This window comes from Prunus persica, chromosome G2 (assembly GCF_000346465.2).
Source record: "Prunus persica cultivar Lovell chromosome G2, Prunus_persica_NCBIv2, whole genome shotgun sequence".
NCBI classification, from domain to species: Eukaryota; Viridiplantae; Streptophyta; class Magnoliopsida; order Rosales; family Rosaceae; genus Prunus; species Prunus persica.
In genome coordinates this window covers 23,312,225-23,331,029 of record NC_034010.1, presented here as the reverse complement: position 1 = coordinate 23,331,029, position 18,805 = coordinate 23,312,225, and the positions used below count along the sequence as shown (strand labels likewise).

At 37.3% G+C, this 18,805-nt stretch overlaps 4 protein-coding genes across 5 annotated transcripts; 3 read left to right on the top strand and 1 right to left on the bottom strand.

Annotated features, from left to right (window-relative positions):
- LOC18787489 (GRF1-interacting factor 3) lies at positions 214-3,877 on the top strand. 2 transcript variants are annotated; one of them, XM_020557694.1, is made up of 6 exons: positions 313-423; positions 543-667; positions 2,110-2,186; positions 2,559-2,609; positions 2,806-2,890; positions 2,971-3,877. In XM_020557694.1, the coding sequence occupies exons 2-6, from the start codon at positions 587-589 to the stop codon at positions 3,370-3,372; spliced, it is 696 nt and encodes a 231-aa protein (XP_020413283.1). In that variant the 5' UTR covers positions 313-423; positions 543-586; the 3' UTR covers positions 3,373-3,877. The 2 variants fall into 2 exon arrangements, with proteins under 2 accessions (XP_007218383.1, XP_020413283.1); XM_007218321.2 differs by lacking the exon at positions 2,559-2,609 and having other exon boundaries at positions 214-423.
- On the top strand, positions 6,301-7,169 carry LOC18786173 (B2 protein). The gene is made up of 3 exons (XM_007220888.1): positions 6,301-6,735; positions 6,818-6,934; positions 7,050-7,169. The coding sequence occupies exons 1-3, from the start codon at positions 6,301-6,303 to the stop codon at positions 7,167-7,169; spliced, it is 672 nt and encodes a 223-aa protein (XP_007220950.1).
- On the top strand, positions 8,747-10,054 carry LOC18785597. The gene has a single exon (XM_007219562.2). The coding sequence runs from the start codon at positions 8,968-8,970 to the stop codon at positions 9,886-9,888; it is 921 nt and encodes a 306-aa protein (XP_007219624.2). The 5' UTR covers positions 8,747-8,967; the 3' UTR covers positions 9,889-10,054.
- LOC18785599 (transcription factor MYC2) lies at positions 15,002-17,575 on the bottom strand. The gene is made up of 2 exons (XM_007218986.2): positions 15,639-17,575; positions 15,002-15,425 (listed from the first exon to the last, which is right to left on the bottom strand). Exon 1 carries the CDS (start codon positions 17,239-17,241, stop codon positions 15,751-15,753), a length of 1,491 nt encoding a protein of 496 aa, XP_007219048.1. The 5' UTR covers positions 17,242-17,575; the 3' UTR covers positions 15,002-15,425; positions 15,639-15,750.

The window sequence follows — 18,805 nt, the reverse complement described above, 5'->3', positions numbered from 1 at the left end:
CAAAATTTCAAATCTTTTCCCATATATATAGAAAATCTTAACCCAAATAATAGATTGAAGATAATTGATTTAGGTTAAGACATAATTTTTTATTAGTCTTATTGAACTACAATGATGGTTTCCAAATTTAGATTCTATAATCGAATACTCATTTTTCAAATACAGCAGAAAACAACACAGGATAAGTAACAATTTGAACACATAGATACAAATTCTTTTTAATGAAAACATAAATAAAATTTTAAAAAATTGTAAAACAATTTTTCTTTTTGCCTTTTTTGTTTTTGTTTTTGTTTTTGTTGGTGGCTTTTGTCTTTAAAAGTCCAGAAACCTCGTCGTCATCCAAAAAGATCCGTAGTTCCCCTAAATCCGCTTTCAAAAATCTCTGTTCCCACCTCCTACACTCACCACCTACTAAAAAAGGTACACGACCGCCTTTGTCTCTCTCTGTCTCAAGCTCCTAAATTTCTTTCCTTGTCTTTTTAATCTGTGTGCTTCTAATTGATTTTGCTCTATTTTGTTTTGCTTTTGGGGTTAATTAGGGTTAGGGTTTGTGCTCCGAAAGTACAAAGAAAGGGGGAAAAAGATGCAGCAGCCACAGCAAATGATCCCTGTGATGCCTACTTCATTTCCACCCACTAACATCACCACCGAGCAAATTCAGAAGGTACCCTTTTTTCCATTTTGCTCAATCTTTCTCTCTGTCTTACTTTTTGTGGATTTTTTGCTCTGTTTTTGGTATTATGGTTATTTGGAGCTCTTAATGGATTGTGGAACTAATTGGTCCTCTGGGTTTGTTGGGTTTTTCTTTTTGTGTAAAGTGAGGTTTTTGCCAATTTGTTTTGGGGGGAAAGAAACAACCTTTGCAAGCCAAACAAGGCTATATTGAACTGAGGTGATTAAGGAATATGTGATTACTTGGTTATAATTTGTAAAATTTTGCTTCCTCACATAGAAAAGAACGCCCTTTAGCTGAAATTTTTAAGGGAGAAATTCAATAAGGCTGGGAAGCCATTGTTCTATACTTTTATGGTCGAATGATGTATGATAACTGGTGGTCATTTATAGAATTTTGGAAGACTATGTCTTCCACTTGCAGACTATGGATGTGTTGGGTAAGACCCGGAAGAGAACAATGAAACAAATAAGACCATGGAGCTTGTCTACAGGTTCATAATGTAAAGAACGTGGAAATTAAATGTTAACTCGAACGATGGGATCTAATTAGTATGTAGAATTCATGACCATACGAGATCCTTTTCCTTTCTAGCAGTTTATTCTCCTGATCTGTGCGAAGTACTTTTTTAATCTGTTAAGATTTTTCCCTGTGTCAGCCTATTTCTAATGGTGATTCAGGCCACTGGATTTACATGTTGGGAACCATCTAGTTACTCTACTGCTGTGCAGATTTTAATCCATTGGTCCACCACAGTTCCCAGTCTCCTCTAAGAATTGAAGATAAAGGCACACATGATATTTTCTCTTGTCACCTATGACATCTGTCCATTTTCATGGAAGTGGATTTTTTATGGTACGGACAGAAAGATTTACTGGATAGGATTTCAATAATGCCAGTTGCCAAGGTAGTGCCACAAGTAGGAGTATAGTCAAAATTGACCAAACTAATGCAATTAAATGTTGGTAAATATGCCGAAGTCTTACGTGGGATGGCTTATGGGTGATATGTATGGCAAATCATTATTAAAACAAAATTTTGGTCCCTCATCAGTCTTGAACTAAATTAGTGAGTAGATGGTTGCATTTTCAATCACCATTGCAGAAATTCCCATCTAAGCCAGAGACTCTTTTGAAGGAATGGATATCTATTATGAAATGTTGAATTATACTTTGTCGACCTAAAATTGATGAGAATTAAGGATACATGAGATGATCCTTACCAGTATTAAGTGTTAGTATCTTATATTGTCAATGTTGGTCTATGCATGTATGGTTTTACTTTATTTCTTTTTTCCTGTGAATTAGGCGGATGGCTACTGGCACAGTTGATATTATTTGGCTATAGATTTTGTGTTGTTCACTTGATATGTGATATGTTGGAATTAAAATAAATGTAATGTTAATGTCTTTTTTTCTTAATTTATGATGTAGTACCTTGACGAGAACAAAAAATTGATTCTGGCAATATTGGATAATCAAAACCTTGGAAAACTTGCTGAGTGTGCCCAGTAAGTCCTCTCTCTCTCTCTCTCTCTCTCTCTCTCTCTCTCTCTCTCTCTCTCTCTCTCTCTCTCACACACACACACACACACACACACACACACTTGAGTTATATTGCTGGGCCTGTATCACATTGATTGTACTTGTCTGATTTAGGTTAGAATGCTACGTCTGATCTTTTAAAGATTGTAGAATGTTGATCTACCCTCATGTTTTGTATTGGTATCTTTTATTATGCAATGTTTTCAGACTTATTTTGATATTTCCCCATTTAAAACTTGTGAGGTGTTTTTTTTTTTTTTTTTTGAATAGAAAAACTTGTAAGGTGTTTGATGCCTCGTAATTACTGGATTAATTATAATAATTTATGGTTAAATTAGGTATGGCAGTGGATTGTCTTACACATTTATTGATATGGTTGGGGATACTCGGTAGGCATTTCATGCAATCAGCAGCTCTGAGTGGAGAAACTAATTGAGTTTTGGCTCCTTCTTGTTTTTGTTTTTAATGGACAATTATAAATATCAAATGCTGGTCTCCATTATGACTTCGGGATGTAAATTTTTATTCCTTAATGCAAGACCACAATATTTGTATGATGTATACTTTTCGGTTTTGATGATTTAGGTACCAAGCTCAGCTTCAAAAGAATCTGATGTATTTAGCAGCTATTGCTGATGCACAACCACAGGCACCAACAGTGCCTGCTCAGGTGGGTAGTAAGCATGCCTTGATGGTTTGCTGATTCACCTTTTTATCCATGTTTATCATCTTTGTTTCAACACTTGGCAGATGGCCCCACATCCTGCTATGCAACAAGCAGGATATTACATGCAACATCCTCAGGCAGCAGCAATGGCTCAGCAACAGGGTATTTTCCCCCCAAAGATGCCATTGCAGTTCAATAACCCGCACCAAATGCATGATGCAGCACAGCAGCTACACCAGCAGCACCAACAAGCCATGCAAGGGCAAATGGGAATGAGAGCTGGAGGGGCCAATGGCATGCCTTCCATGCATCATACTGAAGCCACACTTGGTGGTGGTAGTGGTGGCCCAACTTCAGGTGGAGGGGGTCCAAACGATGGGCGTGGAGGAAGCAAGCAAGACAACTCAGAGGCTGGGACAGGTGGTGATGGCCAGGGGAGCTCAGCCGGCGGGCATGGCAATGGTGATGGAGAAGATGGAAAGTGACTTGGTCTTATGGATGATTCCACATGGAAACATGTGCCTGTTGATAGTAGGTATTTTCCTAAAGTAGCTGCTTTGCTCAGTGATCTTTGACAGATTGCAAACAGCAGCGAAAGTTCTCCGTAGTCTTTAAAGTGATTAGGTAGGTGAGTTGTGTTGTAAGTTCCTTTGCATGGAATGGATCCTGGCATCAGATGAAACAAGTGGTTAAAGAAAAGACAGACTTGGTTCTAAGGGCCCTTAGAGATGGAAACATGTGTTGTGTACTTGGATGTCTGTCAATTTGTAACTCATAAATGCATGCAGCATGCGCCACAAATTCTGATCCTATTACAAGTTTTGCTGGTAGTTTGTTTTCCTGTTGGTATGTGTATGTACTCTTCTTAGCAATTTGTAACTCATAGATGGCCGTTGAAGGTTTTGTATCGTCTCGCGGGTTTGTCAACTGGGCGCTCTCATTTGCAATGCTCAAAAGGATCAATTAGAATGCAATTTTCAAGTTTTACTCTGTCAGTCCTCATTGCCTACAGTTTTTAGCATTGTTCCCATGCAGGATTGTTGAGGCAATCCACAAGCAACATCTTTTTGGTGTTCTGCCGTCTTGTGATATAAGAGAGAATCACAATATTGATTTTTGAAAAAGAGTTACGACCCTTGGTTTCTTTTTCTTCCTCTGTACTTATCCTTCCCTTTTGCAAAAACAGAGAAGGCCCTCTGGTGGTGAATAAAGGTGGTGGTCACGTCTGAATACTAAAGATAAAGAACAATAAAGTTGATGGACATTGCAATGTTGATTTTCCTTTTCCTTTCCCTTTCCCTTTCCCTTTTTTATAATTGAGATGTTGATCTCACAAATTTATGTACTTGAGAATAACGTTGAGCTTATATATTTAGAACTTAAGCCATTTTTAATTTGGGAAGATAGAAATGTATCTGTGCACAACATATTTATCTTAGGCATGATGCTAATATTATAATTACCAACTTCAACCCCAAAAGAAATAGAATAACAATGGGGCTTAAGCGCATTTTGTGGGGTTGACATTGACATGGTCACATGGATAGATAGTTAAGAACAGAAAAGGAAACAAGGACAAGGAATGAATGTGACCTAAACCATACCCAAACTATCCATTAGACCCAAATTCTATTTATTTTCTAAGGCGAAGAATAACAAAAGAAACCCTTATTATACTAGAAACATGTGCGCATTTCTTTTCCCTCTCATTACAATTAACGAATCTTCACCATACACGTGTCATAATTGAAACCATTTTGTCTAAATCACAATTTAAAGATATTCCCTGCAAACCAATTAGCATTTGGTCTACTATATTTGTTTCTAGTTGGTTGGAACATAAAGGACCATCCATCATTTTTCCTTCTAGGATTTGTACTTCTACGGTTAGTGTTTTTTCAGAATTGAAACTAATTGAAAAAAATACAAGGGCATGCAGGTAGAAACCTCTTCTGTATTGTGCACCGAAATATTAAAAAGGGGATTTAAATTTCAGTGATTCTTGGATTGAAACTGATACACCTTTCCACTTAGCTAAAGTGCCTCCATAGATTTACTGTATTGCCTTTGAAAGAAATAATTTCAAAGCTGTTTTTAAGTTTTTATGTATTGCCAGAACAGAGTGAAGTATGGCAGCTGCTTTTACATTCATTTCTTTTCCTTTTCTTTCTCATGTCGATTGATTCCTTTCCTGGTTATGTTGTTCCTGCATCCTACTCTTTTTAACAGAAAACAAAATAAATCACTACATTTTTTTGTATAAATAGTATAGCCGTGCGGCTTTACGTTTTTTTACACATCACCCTGAATCGCTAGCAGCTAGAAGGTTTTTTTTTTTTTTAATAAATAGTATCGCCGCGCGGCTATACTTGGGATTTTTGATATATAAAAAAAGAGTCTCACAGGCCGGCTTTACTGGGTTTTTTTTTTTTATAGTTTTTTTTTATAAATAGTATAGCCATGCGGGTATAGCCGTGCGGCTATACTGTTTGGACACGTGCCGCCAAATCATTTAGTGGGGGCTAGGCGCTAGTCGGGTCCCTTATTGAAACGTGGCGCAAAATCTATAGGTGTAGGCGGATCCACCTTTTTTATAAATAGTATAGCCGTACGGCTATACTCGGGTTTTTTAAAAAATATATAGCCGCCGGGCTTTAGGAGGCTCTTTTTGGCTTAATTTTTTTATTAAAGGTATAGCCGAACGGCTATACGCTTTCCATAGATATGTAGTGTAGTTAAAGTTTTTAAATTTTTTTTTAAATTTTTTTATTTATAAGTAGTATAGCCGAGCGGTTATACGCAGAATTTAAAAAAAAACTAATATAGCCGGTCGGCGTTACTGTGATTTTTTTTATTATTTAGTATTGTTTTCAGGATACATTTGGCTTTGTGATCCTGCTTGTATAGCATATACTATGGAACTAGATGATAACTATATGGAAACAAATAACAGGAAGGAGATAAATAGTCTTGCAGTAGTGTTGAATAATTCAGAGTCATCTGAGTAAATCCCTTCCCCTGCAGTCTGCAGAAGCATCCAACAAACAGAGTCATCTGAACAAATCCCCTCTCCAGCGGAAGCATCCAAAAAACCATGACTCATCTGAACTGAAGACCTCTTCTGCTGAAGCGTTCAGTGGACCTAAGTCAGCTGAAATGAAAATGTCTTCTCCTGCAGAAGCGTCTAATAAACCTGATGTAACTGAAAAGAAAATTGCCTCTCCTGCAGAAGCATCCAACTCTGGAAAGAAAACCCCAAGATCATTGAAGGGCAAAGCTAAAATAGTGAAGAAAACTCCATTCATAAGTTCATAACAGCTTGAAAACGAGCAAAGTCACAGGTTAATGGGAAACGGAGGCGGAATAGGTGTAACAACGAGAGTAGCAACAAAAGAGAAGAAGAAGCCAAGAAGATGAATTCAAAAAGAGAGAAACAAGAGAATATCACGAATGGAGAGCATGCCGAGAAGAGCCATCAGGCTCAAAAGACTCCAGGAAAGATTGACGAATCCGAAAAGAGCCGACAAAAACAGAAGGGTACAGAAAAACGACGTGGGTCAGACAAGAGTGTGAAGAGTCAAAGGAACAGCGAAAAACATGATGAAAAGAGGGAAAAGCTTGGTGGTTTGATCTTCATGTGCAGTGGAAAGACAAAGCCAGACTGCTTCCATTACAGTATCATGGGTGTTTCAATGGGTGAGAAAGACCTTGTGTTGGGTATCAAACCTGGGTTGAAGCTTTTTCTCTTTGATTTTGATCTTAAGCTTTTGTATGGGGTTTACAAAGCATCCTCTTCAGGTGGACTAGAACTCGAGCCAAAAGCATTTGGCGGGGCCTTCCCTGCTCAGGTCACATTTTCTTAGATCTATCTCTCCTTGTTTGCTTTGTTTAGTTAACCAGACATGTATGCTCATGACTTGAAAACTTTAGGTGCGGTTCAACGTGGAGAAAGATTGTCTTCCTCTACCTGAGAGCGTTTTCAAGAAGGCAATACAAGAAAACTATAATGAGAAAAAGAAGTTCAAAACAGAACTTACAGTTCGACAAGTAAGATAAGGCTATGTGCCCCCTTCCCTTTATTAAGTTTTCCTGGAGTAAGCGATCATTGTTTCTTTGCATATGCTGAAGTAATAATATCCAATATTTTCCCTTCACCTTTCAGGTCAGGAAGCTCACATCACTTTGCCGACCAGCTCAAGTCCATTCAACTGCTCTAGCCACTCATTCTCCAGTCCAGGCTAAAGTTCAGGATCGGGGAGTTCATGAAGGAGCTAGGGAATAGCTGCCACATGCCCACAGGAATGCATACGCTAGATATCCTTATACCAATGGTGATGCTAGGAGTTATCCAGTGTTAGCTCATGAAAGGGACCAGCGCGTTGCATACTGAGGTGTGGCATCTGTAAGGAGAGAGCAAACTTCTCATGATTTATACCTTACTGAAAAGGAATTTCAAGCTTATTATGGTCTTCGGGGAGAGAGAAGAAACGTGTCTCCTCGTATCGTTCCTCCAGCTCTGGAAGCTCTTCATAGAGAGTATGAAAGAGAGCATCTTGCAAGACAGCCAAACCTCATTTACGGGGAGGCTGTTCCTGCACATCGAGAAAGGGTGGCTTTGGCATTTAAATCATAGCTTTCTTGCTCTCTTTTTAATTTTTTGGTGAGACTTGCTCTGCTTGTGTTTGATAAATGCATATTTGATAGGCCTGATGCGCGCATGAGGAGAAGTGGGTTTTGGATAAAAAAATCTTAGCCGTAGACTTGAGTCAAGACCAAAGACCAAGAGGTTGTAATTGACTTGACCACAGCGTGCAATGAAATTACTCCGTCACCTTCACAAGTTTCTCCGGGGAAATACTAGTCATATGTTGTCGAAATGTACTTGAAACTTACCTCACAAATTTCCGATTTTCCAAGACATTCATCCCCAAAATATCTCAAATCTTATCCATCTATCCATATCCATTCTTCATGTTGACTGGCTTGATCAGGGTCCAGTTGTTCTTGTTGGATATCATAATTAATTCTTAGGACACATTAACGAGTTTTGGATTGTTTATTATAGGGGTCGACTCTAAACAGATCTGGCCGGCTCAACACCACCTGTTTGACACCTATAGTTTGAATCATATGAATAACGAAGTCAATATATATTTGTGTTGAATTCGATATCTAGTGGTGGCTAGCCCATCGTGATGTAACTTTGTTGTGAGGTATATTGGCCAGTTGTAAAAGTATTGTGTAAATATTGCATTTTTTTGTAATAAAAATAAAAATAAACATTCTTCCAAAAGTTAAATTAATTGAAAATTGTTTTAGTGAGGGAGATTTACTATTATACCCAATATAGGAGCTCAAATTATAAAAATACCCTATATGAAATGAACTTTAAAAACACACTTAAAGCTCATTTATAATATAATAAAGAAGCTTTTAACTTCTTATAAATTACAAACTTGCCATCAATTTCTTATAACAAGATCAACCCCAAAACCTTATATATAAAAAATAAAAATAAAAAAAACTCAAAACACTTAATAGGACATCAAAGTAATTTAATAATCAAAATTAATTCAATATGGTCAGCTGTTATTTTTTTAGGTTTTTTTGGGCTTATTTATAGAAATTAAATGGTATAAAGTTCATCTATATTATTAGTGCTAAGAATAGGTATATAACTAAATATCTCTTTATGTATATCAAGTAAACGACCACTTTATCATAAAGATTTTAATTGTTATCAAAAATCGTTGATGTATTATTCGATACATATGGGTCACCCAAAAAATGTACAATTTCAATTATGACACGTGTACAGAGGATTTCATGCATCCCAATTTGAGTAATTTCAACCTCTCTCAGTAAGTACGTATAGATGAAGACCAGGCCTTGGGGCGTTTTCCAGTCGTTTTCATTACACCACCCTCGTACTAAGCTCGCAAATATGACCCAACCAAACAGAAACCCAATCTCTAATTTTCTTCCTCTTCTCCAATCTCTTTTCTCTGTCTCTGTCTCTGTCTCTGTCTCTCTCTCAAAACCAAGCCAAGCTAACCAAAGCTTTTAGCCCTACAAACACAATGAACCCAAAACCACCCACCATGAAAGAAGACTACCAAAAGAAACTCACCCCCTTCAAACTACTCAAACCCATCGCCTACCTCCTCCTCCTCCTCCTCTCCTTCACTCTTGGATACCTCTCTTCCCCTTCTTCTCCAACAACCCCCTCTTTTTCTCCTCCCACCCCCCAACTCCCCCAACTCGTCAACCTCCCAACTCAACTCGACCACTTCCGACTCACCACCCACTGCGCCACCCCACTCCCTTCTCACCTCATCCGCCAAACCATCCTTGACCGCCTCTTCAACTCCACCTCCCCCTTCGTCAACTTCCCCCCTCCCTACGCCACCCCCCTCCTCCGACGCAGCCGCGTCAAAGGCTGGGGCTCAAAAGGCGCCGTTTTCCAAAACCTCATCCAAAAAGTCCAACCCAAAACCATCATCGAAATCGGCACCTTCCTTGGCGCCTCCGCCATCCACATGGCCCGCTTGACCAGCCAGCTCGGCCTCAAGGACACCCAGATCCTCTGCCTTGACGACTTCCGCGGCTGGCCGGGCTTCCGTAACAGGTTCGGCGGCATCGGCCTCCTAAACGGCGACGTTTTGCTGCTCTACCAGTTCATGCAGAACGTCGTCTCGGTCAACGCAACCGAGACGGTCTTGCCCATTCCGTTCTCTACCGGGTCGGGTCTTGACTGGCTCTGTGAGATGGGCGTGTACGGGGATTTGATCGAAGTGGATGCGGGTCATGATTTTAATTCAGCCTGGTCCGATATTATTCGGGCTTACCGGATTTTGCGGCCCGGCGGGGTTATTTTCGGGCACGATTATTTTACCGCAGCGGATGACCACGGGGTGAGGAGGGCGGTAACTTTGTTTGCCCGAGTTTACGGACTCAAGATTAAGCTTGATGGGCAACATTGGGTCATTGAATCGAGTTAATTAAACTTAATTAGTATAAATTCTAAATCATATAGATGAGGCTTATGGTGTTTGACTACTTGCAATGTGGAAATAAATATGATCAAATCTTAGAGTGTAATGAAATAATTGTTTATTAATTACCATTCTATAATAAAATTTGAGTTGACATTTTTGTTTTTTGCTAGTTGTTTGATGTTTAATAATGTAATTAATGTGGAGATGACATTTTGATTGATATTTTATTAATGGGTTGATGTTTGATTGTGTAACAACTAATATGAAAGTAGCATTTTTGTGTTCGATTAATTGGTATGGCGATTGAAACAAACAAGGAGTGACATTTTTTGTTTTATTTCGTGTGGTTGTTGCTGCATAATTATTATTTATTTGTAATGGGTATGTATCGAATTTAAAGCCTATTATACAATCGAATGGACATATTATAATCGAAAATCGAATATGTTAAAATTGACATATTATACAAAAATTCTTATAGAGCCTATTTTGATAGAAAAATTAAAAACTAGTCATTTGTTGTTTTTTTAATTGTTTTTAGTGTGTTAATATTTTTTAAGAACCAATTAGAAAATGACAAGTGGCAGGTTTTTGAGTTTTCTCTTCAAATAGGCTCTATATGAGTATTTGTATAAGAGCATCTCAAACTGATACATTAAATTGCCACATAGACATGAAATGGCAAAAATTAAAAGTTAAAGTTGCTCCAACATAGTAATCAAAATTCTATATGGATTTGACATATCAGTTGAAGATGTTCTTATCATTTACTCTCTTATATTTTTTGTTCAGTGAATTAAAGATATTGTAAACTTTATTCTTTCTAAAAATAAGATACATAGCATATGTGGGCTAGACCATTTAGCTTGCAATGGGCCCATCTTCTTATACTCAAGTTTGGAGCCCTTTTTTGGTATATTAGATTAATTTGAAGTAAGTTTAGGGGGTGGTGTATCCAATTTAAACTTTTAAAGGCTTTTATAGAGTTTAAAAGTCGAGGTATCTAATTTAAACTTTTAACAAGTTTATAAAAATCTAGTAGTATTTAATTGTAACTTTTAAACTCAATTTTTTTGTTGTTTTTTTTTTTAAATTTTTACTTTTGAAAATTTGGTGATATCTAGTTGTGACTTTTGAAAAGTCAATGAAAGTTTGGTAGTATCCAGTTGTGACTTTTAAAAAGTCACTAAATTTAGGCCATTATAATAATCTAACCATTTAGAACATGACACATCATTAAGTTTTTTTTCTTTCTCTAAGGAGGGGTGTATTCAATTAGGATTCTAGAGCGTTTAAAAAGATTTTGTTTAAGTGCCAGCTTTCATAGAACTTGATGGAACTTTAGAATTCGTATAGAACTTGATAGACTTTCAAAAGACTTCTATATAATTTTTTAATAAACTTTCTTAAGATTTCTATGGCTTTTATTCCAGACTTCTATAATTTCTTTAGCTGATATGGTTCCTTGTTCTTTGTAGTCGTAATGAGAAAAACAAACATGAAAAGATCAGCTGACTGTCATAGGAAAAAAATAAAGTATGATAAAGTCCCTGAAAAAAAAAACAAAAGACGTGCTCAATTAGGCCTCCGTCTTCTACAGAAACTTTGAGCTTGTGGCCATCCTTGTTTTGTTTGCTTTGAGATCTCATTAAATCCGTGACTTTATTAAACTCCTCCCTATCAATGTCTCTGTTAATAATACACGTAACAAGTTAGCTTTCTATCAGAATTAGCTACACATGAAAAGATTTTTACTTATAACTTGACCAGAGAAGACGATAAAGAACATAACCTACTCGCTATTGTCAATGTATTTAATGGTGATCCAATTTCAAGAGATGTTCTGATACTTGATTTGTACTAACATGAAATAAAATTTTAAACAACATGAAATAAAAAAAGCCAAATTCATAACATCTTTTCCTTCAACAACATGAAATAAAATTATGTTTAACGAAAAGCAAAATTCATAAGAAATATAGTGACAAATGTATTACAGATTTGGTGTCTGAACTCCGATTGGGGCGTATGATACCTTTTTGAAAAAAGAACGATGCCACGAGTCAAACTCATGGCTTTACCGTGACATATGGTGGATTTTGGGCTTTTGAGGTCATTTAGGCTTCCAAAACAGGATTTAAAAGTTGTAGTTAATTTTCGGCTTTTTATTTTTTTTACTGTTTATCTATATTTGTCTCAATTTTTTTGTTCGATTATAGAAAGGTTGTCAATTACTATATTTTAATTTCCTATCCAATGATTCAATGAACAATTCTTATAAAGTCGTATATAGATATTTCATAAGAAAAACAAGTATAAACCCTAGTAACAAGATAAACCCAAGTAACAAAACATAAACCCTAGTAACAAGCATAACCCCTAACCCCAAACTATACCCTAATAACAAGTGTGAACCACTCACTCTCTTCTTCATTCAAACCCCTTTACATTTCTTCCACCGAGAGTTTCGCATTGGTGAGCAAAACCGATAAGCAAGTTACCGAGTGCAAGGCTTATGAGGCAGACAAGTCAGGACCTTTGAAGATTATGAAATTGTCGGCTAACGCAGACGAGTTTCACATCATGACATTGATTATGTTGCATTTTCCTACTTGTATGAATCTTCAAACCCAATCAAGTAAAAAATAGTTTTTTTGTTTTTTTTCCACCACGCATATGTAGTTTCATGCATCTTCTGGAGAAATAGAGTTTTTCAGTTGTTCTTTTATGCGGTTATCTCCTCCCTTCCCCTCATAATCAGATTGTAAAGGATCTGTCTTTATTTTGTCTTCAAAGAAATTATCTATTCATAAGAGGGTGGATTGTGATAAGAATTTTTGAGGTTTTTCCATTTCATTTGGATTTGAATATTAACTCCATAGGAAATTGTTTATTGAATCCGAGAGTAAAGAGAGAGCAGAAATAAATGAGAAAGAAGAAAATTACATAGAACAAAGAGAAAAAAATAAAATAACATGCTCTAATTGAGAGTTTAGTTAACGACAAATAAAACTTATCGTCTGTTTAGTGAAGGAAAAAAAACTTGATGTTGTGTCACATTCTAAGGAGCTAGATTATTATAATGGTTTAAATTTAGTAAAATACAAGTAAATGTATAGTCTCTAAATACAGAGGCTTGGGATCCGATTGGATACACCCCCTTAGACTACTCTTAGTATAAAAAATTGAGATATATAAGGGGTCGTTCGATAACGTTTTCAAGGCCCCGTTTTCATTTTCATTGGAATTGTTTTTTGAAAACAAATTCAACCTCATGTACAAAAATTAAAAACACCAATGTATTGGTCTGATTGCTATATTTTTTTCATTTTTTTTTGGTTGGTCTGATTGCTTTATTTTTTTCAATTTTTTTTGGTTGGTCTGATTTTTCTTTCTTTTTCATTTGTCAATTTTTTTTTTCAATTTTCAGTTTTCTCATTCCACTTCATTATTAATTAACCATCATATATTATTCAATTTCGTATTTATTTTAAACTAAAGATAATATTATTTTTATTATCTACGTTTTTCTAAAATTAGATTTTTATTATTATTTTAATTATACATTATTATTCTCAAAGTATACATTTTTTATTATTTGTAATAAATTTAGCCTTTAAAATATCAGAATTAAATAAAAAAAATTAGGACTGAAATTAGCAAAAAATATACTTGAAAAATAACTCACAAATTATTATTCTCAAATTGTCTGTTCACAAATTATTATTCTCAAATTGTCTTACCAGACACGTTTTCACTATTTTTTTATTTTCTGAATATATTTTCTAATTAATCTACCAAAAATATTTTCGAATCCTGAAAATACAAATTCATTTTTTCATTTTCATTCTCAAAAAACATTACCAAACTGGCCATAATATATCTTCTTGGGTTAATGATCATTTTCCAAGTCCACAAGTTAGGGTATGCCAACACTGGGCCTGATATCACTCATTTAGAATCTATAACACAAATTCAGCCCAATCGAGGAATGAACTTGAAAGTTACACGAATTGGAAGGACCAAAAGTAACCAACACTTTATTCCACCTTTTTGTTAAAGTTTACAGTGGCCCAGATATAAATGATAAGTTGCCACATGATCTATTGGAATCTAAAAAGTTGGGATAATGTAAACTTGAGTAATCGCGCTTCCTTGTATTCTAGTTTGAATTTTTTTATGTAGATTGATTAATGTAGAATATATTACTACCAGTCTCGATCTCTTGGACCACAGGAGTCCAATAAATTGTGGTCACTCACCGTTGGATATTAATCTAATAGTTCAAAAAAGTTTCTTAAAAGGAGTGCAAAAGTGAGTGAACCGTTGAATTAACATCCAACGGTGAGTGACCACAAATCTCTTGGACCCCTGTAGTCCAAGAGATCAGGACTGATATTACTACTCGTGTTTATACAAAAAAATTGGTATAATAATTTGGTGTATTGAATTCATCAAACTTAACATCCTATTAAAAAGAAACAGTCGTGTGAAATGGAGATAGCGCTGTTTTATTTTTCTCAACCAATCACACTATCGTAATAACCTTTCTATTTAACATAATCAATGAGAAACACAATTTTCTTATACTAGCGAAAAGTCTGCTGAAAATTTGTATGACGTTAGCATTAGAGTTCATTTAGGCAATACCGCATTGGGATCCCCTTCTTCTAGAAATCAACGATGGTAGTCTTTCTTAATTAACCTTCTGGGATGAACTCCCTTCGGCAGACCGCTGTAGGGTTAAGACCAAAAAGTCAGAAGAGTAACCGAAGCCCAATAAATAAAGCACACAACAACAAAAATACAAAGCAATAGTGGTGGCTCTCGCTTTCCTTCATTTTCTCATCGATTGAATCTTTGCCATTTTGTTTTATACGCAAAGAATCAAAGCAAACACTATCCAATAACAATCCACGACCCCCTTCTTTTTTTTCTTCTAATCTAATTAGGTTTCAACCTGCATCGCACGTTACCACCGAAAAAGAAATCCATTAAAAAATAATAATAATAATAGATGCATGAAAAGCACATTTTCCCAGTGTGTTTTGTTTTCTTTGTTTAGTAGTATTTGGTAGTGGTGGTGGGTGGGTCCTAGATTCTCATGTCCGAGGACCCCAAAAACACGTCCGCAGTTGATATTCCATTTCATTTCGTCCACAAAAGAAAGAACACGAGTGGTACACTTCAGGCCAACAAATCAAAATTAGTCACACCCTGCGAAAACCAGAAATTTTTTGTCCTTTTATCAATTCTGAGAACTGCTAACAACAGTCGTCCGATCGCGCGTTTACGACTAGCGGTACTGTTGATGCGATGTAAGGAGGTTTATGATGCACAACAGTTGAAAGAAATTCTGCGCGCGTAAGCAACTGTTCTTTCCGACAGTGACGATGTTCCCTTTGAGTTTTTCTTCACCTTCGTTTATTAGACACCCCCACTTGTGAGTCCATTTAGGAACGTGCGTAAAATATCTGTCATCCCTGGATTCATTTGATTCACCCAACTACGGTTGGACTATCTTGCTCCTAAAGTCCCCACTGTGCCATAAACATGGGGAACACGTTACTATTAATGACACTTCCAACAATGAAAAAATATCAACGTTTCGTACAAAAATATTTATCTCCATAATTAATTACATATTTTACAAAACACAACAAATTAAAAAAAACCAATAGGAACTTCAATTTTTTATTAATACAGAGATAAATAAATAAATTCAAACTTGGCAAACTGAAAATCAGGTTTACCCGATTCAACGATCGAACATGTTTTTAGATTACTTTAATGTACTGGAAGAGAGATTGAACTCGATGCAAGCGGACACACACATTGCCTTGAACCATCCGTCGGTCGTGCTTTTTAGTTCTGATCTAATATTCTAAGAAGAGCAGATTTGAGGCTGTCTTCGCTTCTCATGTTTTCTGGAACCTTCAGCACAATATCTTGAAGCATGAGCTCGTTGATGCAAGACAAGCTCGCATGGTGGATCTGCAACTCCAAGTCCCGCAGCGCCGCCATTAATCTGGCGGATGGGTAGTTCACATTCTCCGATTGAACCCTAATCATGGCGTCCGTGCCCACAATCTTCACCTCCACTTCGAGCCCAGACCCATTCGCAGACGAACTGGGGGGCTTCGCGATCTGCTCCACGGACGTGGTGGTGCTCTGGATGTCCAGATTATCTCCTGTTTCGACCTTGACTTTCTTTGACTCTCTCTGTACCTGCGACTCCAATTCGTCCACCTTCGTCTTCAGCTCGTTGATATAAGAAACGGCGTCGGATAGCAGCGACGCCTTGTCCATTCTTGACACGTTGGGGACCACCGCCCGCAGAGCGTAGAACCTGTGGTTCAGTTTCTCCCGCCGCTGCCGCTCCGCCTCCACGTGGTTCAACGGCGTGTCGCGGCCCAGACCCGGTTTTCGGCCCCGCTTTTTAGGTGTCCTTTTCGGGCCGTCGGAGTCCGAGTAGTCTGGCTTCGGGTTCGCGTTTGAATCCGGGTACAGACCCGTTCCCGGGTTTCCACCCTTCCTCTTCATCATCGTCAAGTCCAGCGCCACTTCCTTCTTGTCGTCTTCCTCTTCTTCTACTCCGGCGATGATTCCGATATCGGCGAAAGAGAAGTTTCGGTTTATGAAGTCGATGGGGGATCTGGTTTCCGGGTCGGGTTGGTCTGCTACCGAGCAAATGAGGTCCGACCCGAATAACGACTTGGCCTGCTGGACCAGGCTCCAGTTTTCTCTGATCGAATCTGAAGAACCCATTTCGAGAACGCCGGTGGGGGTTGGGATGCAGACCAGGGTTTGAAAGCCATGCATTTGGGCCTCTTTGGCTCTGTCGCAGTTGTAGAATTGGAGCTCATGGGAGCCAGTGAGCCACACCACAGAGCCGGAGCTGAAGGCCTTGCCGGGAACACTAGCGCTAATGGTGGTCTCGCCAATGGAGAAAGATCGAGCCAACGACATGACGTAGAACCACTCGCCGTCGGAGACGTCGGCGTCCAAGCCCATGTGATCCATGATGCTGTCTTGATGATGATCTGGGTTGTTGTCGTTGATGAGAGATTGAATGCCCTTGAGGATTTTCCTTCTTTCTGAAAGAATCCCATAGGGGTTGTTGTGGTGCTTGGCGGAGGGGTCTTTGGAGCCTTGGAAATGGCCGTCTCCCCATGTCAGAAAGAGACGGCCATTGTCCTGGTGGTCGTTCGAGGGTTGCCAAAAAATCGCGTATGACCACCAGTCCGGCTGAGACTGGACAATAAACTGAAGCCTTTGTTGCAGGGATGGTGAGGTTTCTTGTGGTAAAGATACTAAAGAAGAGGATGAAGAGGGAGAGATTATTAGCTCTTCCATAGAATATGTATGAATATGTGTATGAATATCTCAGAGAGAGAGAGAGAGAGATTGTAGTGAGACCAAAGTTTGTGGGGAAAATGAGTGTCTAATTTAGTGGACACAAATCAATAAATAGTTTGGCAGTGAAGAGGGTAGAAAAAGTATGCATGGGAGGGAGAGAGAGGACTAAAAGAGTTAGAAAAAGGTTGGGGTGGGAGGGGGGGTTTATATTAGTTAGAGTGAGCCGTGTGAGAGTGTGGTGTGGGTTTTAAGTTTGGTGGTGTTGTTGGGGTTCAGATTCATTTCAATTGGTTCAGCCCAAAAAATATTTTATAATTCAATTGGTCCAGGCCAATAAATATTTTAGAATTAATTTGGTTCGAAAAATTAGCCTAATAGGCAATAGCCGTAGGAGGGTTGTAGGGTAGAGTCACTATTGGGCATCACTAGCACGTGGAATGAAAGGGAGAGGCTCAGTGACTGATTGGCGGGTCTCACTCTTACACTTGCATGCATTATCCTGAGCGTGGATAGGTTTGGAGCGGCAGAGCGCTCTTCCGTTCACTAAACTAAAATTTTTGGTAGATCAATTTCTTTTTCATTAATCAACCATTAGAACTTTTAACTGTTCGAATCGGTTAATTACTTATTTGGTTCGAATTAATTTAGTAGGCCGGTAATATCATTTAACAAAAACTCTAGTATCGTTTAACAAAAACTCTTGAGAAAAAAAAAATTTATTAATAATGCTAGTTGCTAGAAAAAGCCCAATAGACAAAGATATGTCAAATTCAGGATTTCCTTCTTTACCAAATATAATGTTAGTATGAAATTATGTTTGTATTTCCTAGAATTTAGTATAAGTTTGGAAGTGTCATTTAGCTAGAGGGTTGAAGCAAAATTGCTCTCTGATTTTCAAACACTGCAAGATTGAAACAACTCAGCAATCCTCGAATTCCATAATTGTGACTTAATATGTATGAGACATTTGATATAAAAGGTAAGACATGTCATTTTTTATGCACTCATAATAGGAATGTTTTTTTAGAATTTAATATAATTTTAATCAATTAAAATCTCTTTAAGAGTACATCTCATTTAGGCATATTTTTAAATATCTTTTATTTATTTCTTGTTTTCTTTTATTATTAAATTATTTTTGTCTCTCAAGTATTTTTTATTGAAAATCATGTTGGTAATTGGAAAGGATCCTGTTGAATAAAAATTAATTTTTAATTGTGTGATTATCAATGTCTTACTTTCTTGATTCCTTTTTATTTTCTTATGAGGAATGTTATTCACAATCGCTCTAAAGCGATTCTCACGATACTTGCTAGACACGTGTATACGCGTTCCCAATGTATCCTCCTTTAAAAAAAAAAAAAAAAAAATTCTTCTCTCTTTCTTCCTCTCTGTTGGCTCGCACACACACACTCTCTCTCTCTTCTTCTCTTCGTCTCTCTCTTTCTCTTTCTTTTTTTAATTTTCTTTCTCTTTATTCTTCTTCTCTCCCTCTCTTTTATTATTATTATTCTTCTTCTTCTCAATCTCCATATATCTCTGTGTGTCAATTTGGTTAAAT